The 6,755-nt window shown below is 40.7% G+C and overlaps 1 protein-coding gene across 2 annotated transcripts; it reads left to right on the top strand.

The window, feature by feature from the left end:
* Positions 1-522: 522 nt before the first annotated feature.
* Positions 523-2,691, top strand: LOC105120827 (geraniol 8-hydroxylase-like). 2 transcript variants are annotated; one of them, XR_841432.1, is made up of 3 exons: positions 523-1,487; positions 1,589-2,238; positions 2,521-2,691. XR_841432.1 is itself a non-coding variant. In XM_011019213.1 (2 exons), exons 1-2 carry the CDS (start codon positions 594-596, stop codon positions 2,183-2,185), a joined length of 1,491 nt encoding a protein of 496 aa, XP_011017515.1. In that variant the 5' UTR covers positions 523-593; the 3' UTR covers positions 2,186-2,454. The 2 variants fall into 2 exon arrangements, 1 of the variants encoding a protein (XP_011017515.1); XM_011019213.1 differs by lacking the exon at positions 2,521-2,691 and having other exon boundaries at positions 1,589-2,454.
* Positions 2,692-6,755: the final 4,064 nt, after the last annotated feature.

Raw genomic sequence — 6,755 nt, forward strand, 5'->3', positions numbered from 1 at the left:
CATGTTGTCTTCACTTGGTTCCAACCTTAAAATTTGTTTTGGTTCACATGCTGCTTCCTTGTCATAAAAAACTATAAATCTAAAAAAATTATATCAAGAAAAACAATAAAAAAATAGATATTTTATCCTTCTTAAATATCAATGAGTAAATTATTTTTAAAATATTTCATATTAGGCTAACACATAATTATTTATAAAGCAATTGAGAATATCATCATAAAAAACCCTAATTTTTTTTAAAGCAATGAAAGAATTAGACAATCACTAAAATGTTATATTAATAAATTGATTTATAGAGATTTTTTATTATAAATAAATAAATAAACAGGGATATCTATAAAAGGTAAGAATCACATGCTATCATGTGTCCAATATTTTTCTCACTTTTCAACCAACTGTAAATGATTGAAAGGTAGGTGTATAAATTTTTTGAATTTTAAAAATTCAATTTTGAATTTATATTCACCTCAAAAACAATGTTTTTTAAAAATCCATTTCAAACCCCCCAAAAAAACCTATATATGCATGCCTGAAGCACATTGTATAGAGGAGATAAAGAGAGGCCATAAGAAAATATCAGGCACTATCAGCCAATGGAGTACCTTATTTACCTGCTACTAATTTCTTTTACTTGGGCATGTCTACACGTGCCCATCGCATCCATTCTACTTCGCCGGAAGTCCGGTTGCAGCGTCCTCCCTCCTGGCCCTCGCCAATTGCCGATAATTGGAAACATATTAGCCCTCGGTGACAAGCCCCACCGAACACTTGCTAAACTCTCACAAACTTATGGACCTTTAATGACCCTCAAGCTTGGTAGGATAACCACAATAGTCATCTCCTCTCCGAATATAGCAAATGAAGCATTACAGAAACATGACCAAGCCTTGTCCAGCAGAACAGTCCCAGATGCTCTTCGTGTACACCACAGAAACTCAATCTTATGGTTGCCTGCGTCGACTCATTGGAAATTTCTCAGAAAACTCACTGCCACACAAATGTTCACTTCGCAAAGGCTTGATGCCAGCCGAGCCCTCCGTGGAAAGAAGGTTCAAGAAATGCTAGAATATGTTCATGAAAATTGCGACAACGGACGCGCTGTTGACATTCGTCGATCTGTTTTCACAACTTCCCTTAATTTAATTTCAAACACCTTCTTCTCTCTTGATATAGCCAATTACAACTCTGATTTGTCTCAAGAATTCAGCGATCTCGTGGTTGGTGTCACGGAACAAATTGGCAAGCCAAATATTGCCGACTATTTCCCAATACTTCGATTAGTAGATCCACAAGGTATAAGACGAAAGACGAATATTTATTTGAAAAGATTAACTCAAATTTTTGATAGTATCATCAAAGAGAGGACACGACCACGTTCTTCTTCGGTTGCATCCAAGGCTAGCCATGATATACTTGATGCCCTGCTGATTCTAGCCAAAGAAAACAATTCTGAATTGAGCTCCACTGACATACAGGTTTTGCTTATTGTAAGTATTGAGATTAGATTATCTAATTGATAATTATGACCAAGTTTTTCTGCACACTAACCTTCAGTTCAGAAATTAATTGTCTTGCGTGTTTACATCAGGATTTTTTCATTGGGGGCACTGACACTACCTCAAGCACAGTGGAGTGGGCAATGACAGAGTTATTACTAAACCCTGATAAAATGGTCAAAGCCAAGAAGGAGCTCCAACAAGTCGAAGGACCAGTTCAAGAATCAGACATCTCCAAGTGTCTTTACCTTCAAGCAATAGTTAAAGAGACATTTCGGCTGCACCCACCAGTTCCACTCCTGCTGCCCCGTAAAGCCGTATCCGAAGTAGAGATACAAGGCTTCACAGTGCCCAAAAATGCACAAATACTAATCAATATTTGGGCAATAGGAAGAGATCCAGCCATATGGCCAGATCCTAATTCGTTCAAGCCTGAAAGGTTCTTAGAATGCCAAGCTGACGTGAAAGGAAGAGATTTTGAGCTAATTCCATTTGGAGCAGGAAGAAGGATTTGCCCTGGATTGCCTTTGGGCCACAAGATGGTGCATTTGACGTTGGCATCTCTCATCCACTCTTTTGATTGGAAGATTGCTGATGACCTGACACCGGAGGATATAGACACAAGTGAAACGTTTGGGCTCACATTACATAAGAGTGAGCCTCTCCGGGCTATACCCATGAAAACGTGAACTTATTTCTCTGCAATGTTACCATGGCCTCTGGGACGAGGTATGAGATATTACGTTCTATTCCCATTGCTCGCTTTGGACAGGGTACGCCTTGTAACCAACCGGGAGACCTGTTTCCCGAAATTAGAAATATAAAATAAAAAACAGAGCTGTCCAAATTTTAGATTTTTAATGTAGATTGGTGGTTTTAGATGTCGATCGTATTGGTTGCAGTAAAGGCTCTATTCGAGTTAATTGGATGATAATTCATGAGGTTGGGTTTTTATTTTGAAAGATTTTAAGAGTTTTAGTTGGAATCTAAGTTGTTTATTGGAAATTTTATGATGTTTAGTTGTATGCTCTATGTGATCTATTTTGAGAAAAGAGGTAGATACAAAGAATAAAGAGAAATCTTATGATTGATGGTGTAGTATATCATGTGAAACAAGCTTGTATGAAAAAACATCATTTGTAGGTTTGGTTGCCTTTTTATGCTTGTCGCAAACAATGGGAGACAACTTGACAGTATAAAATTTAAAGCTTTCAATCAACGATTGTGTTAGTGTATGTGTACAGTAGCCAATCAAATAGTTACATGTACTATTAATTTTGTTTATATATATAAGTCCACGTTTTATCTTCGGATTTGATATAGAAAATAGTGCTAACACTGCCAAAGGGAAGAATAGCATGCAACATCCAACTTCTGAATTTCTTCTACGATAAACTATGCGATTAATTATTTTCCATGTTTCTAAGAACATGAAATTCAAACATCACACAGTCTGGGTAAAACATGGTCTGGGGTGGCTGGGCTGCTTGGTGGTCCAATGAAGGAGCTGGACGAAACCGTAGAAGCAACTGTGGAAGCAACCATGGAAGATGCTGATTTATATATGTGCACGTGGGTCAGGGAGCTCATCGTCAGCCCTGTCCTCAGACACGTTATCGATGTCGCATCGGTTCAAACTATATTGTTTTATGTTTAGAGAAAAATGGAAAAATGGAAATCGTTTTCAAATCAAACCAGTTTTCTAGGATAGTCTCTACACATCTGAACACTTCTGAATAATCATGAAAAAACTTGTGAACACTTTTCTGATTTCTTCTAGATTTAATGGCTTCCATTTCTTTCTGAAGTAACTTTCACATGCTTTGACATAGCTTTAGGGAATGTGAAGTATAAATTATCCAAGCAAGCACTTCATGGATGGGAATTAAAATGCTGCAATAAAAACTTTGTAAAAAAGGGAAAACTTCAAGGTACAAATCTCTGTTACGATGTTCAAGAAAAGGAGCATCTTGTTTTTCTTTTTTCTTTTGCTGATGGATTAATTGCTTTTGCCTTCAAGTTCTTTCACTCAATTTCCAAACTCCTCCATTTCCCATGCAATAGGAAAACCACATAAAAGCTTGAACTCTGGCTTGGTCGTGTTGGGAATTCCGTCCGGTGATGTACTGATATTTGCTCATAGGAGAGCCAAGCACACTGACACAATATTTAACGTGGTTCGGCAAAACCGCCTACATCCACGGGAGAAGTCAATATATTTAGAGATAGAGAAAGAATACAAAACAAATACATGGAGGAGGAGGATTACACCCTCTCATACTCAACTCTCAACTCTCTTTGCTGCACTTGCAGCTGCTGGCATTGCAGCTCTCTCTTCCTCTCTACTCTCTTCACATTTTCATATTTCTCTTCACTCATTTTGCTCTCTTGCATATGCCTCTATTTATAGGCATTCATGGAGGCTTTTCTTCAACAAAGGTGGCTGCCAACTCCAACTGTTCTTCAACAATGGTGGCTGCCAACCTTTGACATCTTGGATGAGTGCACATGGTTGGTGCAATAGCAAATGGTTGTTGCACATTAATGGCAACCAACCTAACAATCACCCCCTTTGCCATTCATGTGGGGCAACTGTCCTCATTTTTCTTCAACACAAGCTTGCATCTTGCAGCTCTTCCAAGCTTTCCATTTTGAGAGCTTTTGTAGCCAAGTTTACAGGTACTTGCCAAACCCTTCAATCATCAGAGTGACCTAAGCACACCTTTTCTCACACAAAAGGATCACTATAACCAGATGGTCTGCCACATCACATCTGAATAGTGTTAACGCTTGTCTCTGGAACAACATTCCCCTTCAACCATGCTCGGTCCGAAATGATTCATCAAGCCTCACATCAAGGCTTACAACACCCCCTCAAACGGATATTTCAAGTGCGACAGTCATTATCTGAGTATCTTAATATGATCACAAGCTCATCACTCTTCCAAGAGTCTACTCATCCAGGAGTTGCGCCTGCCCTCTATTCCACCCTAGGAACCACGTCTTACTTCTCCATGAGTCTCTCACTCTTAGTCTCAAGAGTCTAGGTAGCTTTCCACCTTTAACTATGGGAGCAGCCCATAAAAGGTTGATCCATATCTGTCTTCATACTTTGAGTATTACAATGCCATTACCGAGCTCACCACCTTGACAAGAGTCAACTTGTTCCCAGAACCTGCGCATGCCCTCTGCTCCTTCATAGCAGTCGCGTCTTAATGCTCCACAAGTCATCCACTTATTGTCCAAGGCAAATGTCTTCTAGCTCATTGATCTTTAGCATGGGGGCAATATCCATGAAAGTCAATCCTGCATTTGTCTCCATACTCATCATAACCCTTTCATTTGCTATCCATCTGTCCACTCATACCTAGCCATCACATTGGCTCTGGGGCGTTCTGAACTGGGCTCCTTCCACAGCCCTCACACCTTCTCCTGAGGTGTCTCCGCTCGTCGTCATGCGGCGGTCTGAACTTGGACTTATATAACGGTCCTCACACCTTCTCCTGAGGTGTCTCCGCCTGTTGTCATGAGACGGTCCAAACTTGGACTCATATCACGGTCCTCACACCTTCTCCTGAGGTGTCTCTGCCTGTCTTCATGAGACGGTCTGAAATTGGACTCATATCATGGCCCATACACCTTCTGTCTGAGGTGTCTTTGTTCGTCATAAAGCAGTCACATCCTCCTTCATCGGGGATGTCTCCAGTGACTAAGATTCTCTATCACCATGTGGACTTGGGAGAGTTCATTGCCACTGATCACATAGAAAGAGAAAGTTGCGGTATACTCCTCGCAATCCTCCACCTCGATTTCTATGTTTGGAGCTTCTATGTCTTTCATCATTACACTTGACAGCTCCACCTACACCAACTCTCTTTGGTGTCTTCGCCTTTCATCATAGGCGGTCGCCTTTTATCACAGGCGTTTGCACCCCCTCAATTAGGTGCATCTGCAACAGCTCATCTTTCCATCCTTGCATGCATTGGAAAGGTCCTTGCTTGTTGCCTTTATCAAGAGCACAAGAGACTTCTTGTTGTACAACTTTTTCATACAGTCTCTGCTCTGAGCTTCATCTGGGAACTCTTCTTTTCCTTGCACCTGTTGTCTCATTACAGTACCTCGTTGGATCCTCCGGGTACTCCTACACAATCTTCGTGTGCTCTCGTGCAATTTTGATTCTCCAGATTTCTCCCTATTCCTTGCTTATGTTTGACAACAGCTCATCCTGTCACAACATCTATCCAAGTCAAAATAGGGTGCCAATCTTCATTTCCTTGATGTATTTCTCTACCATTATCAGGGTCTTCATTAATTCTCCCCTCGAGAAATTACAGTCACCGAATCTAACTTTCTTGGAGAAATCACCACTTCATCAGATCCTTGATCATACGGAACCCAACTGTTCCTTTGTGCCGTCATCCTGCTAGTCTTCAACAGTTTCATAACAAACTGTCACATATACGAAAATAGTACCGTATGGATAATCCTTCCACTAAGCAAGTTCCCAGGAAAGATTGGAGGGGTCACAATGGTCCCGCTTAAAACCCAATCTCCTAGCTAGAACTTCTTAGGCCATATCTATCCATCGTACTGTCTTTTCGTGTATACAACCATTTGCTAGCTTTGTCGCGGCTTTCCTTTACAAGTGATCTGGGGTATCCTTGTTTTTTACCTGATTTCTCAACATCTGGCGAGACTACCAGTGCTCAGATTCGTCAAGATTGGTCTTCATCAAATTTCACTCTCCACCTCAAATTGTCCACATGATTGGGTGTTTAGAGTGTCCCAATTTTGTCTTCCCTCAAGGCAATTAAAATTCCCATATAATAGTTCAACACATGTAATTGGGCAAACATGTGTGATTTCTTCTTCTTCAGCTCCATCGACCACCATGATGACCATCAGATGCCTCCTAATCGGGCAATCTCTCTTTAATCATTCATCATTGCTATTTCTGATCTTAATCTCAATGATCGGACCGTACCATTGCATCCGGAACGATCAAATTAGCTGGAAACAAGTCTGAAATCGTCCAAATCGCACTTCAGACGGCTAAGATTTGATCAAAACAATTCTGGCCTGATAAACGGCCCAGATTCAATCTCAGAACCGGTTGCACGTAGACTCCGCCACACAGGATCAAAACTCAGGGAGCTGACGTGGCTGTGATGATGTGTCAGCCACGTAGGACATATAGGGTCAACCAAATCTGACGTGGCAGTTTGACTGGTCAGATTGCTGATGTGTCAGGTGACGTGT

Source organism: Populus euphratica, unplaced genomic scaffold (assembly GCF_000495115.2).
Source record: "Populus euphratica unplaced genomic scaffold, PopEup_1.0 scaffold6.1, whole genome shotgun sequence".
NCBI lineage: Eukaryota > Viridiplantae > Streptophyta > Magnoliopsida > Malpighiales > Salicaceae > Populus > Populus euphratica.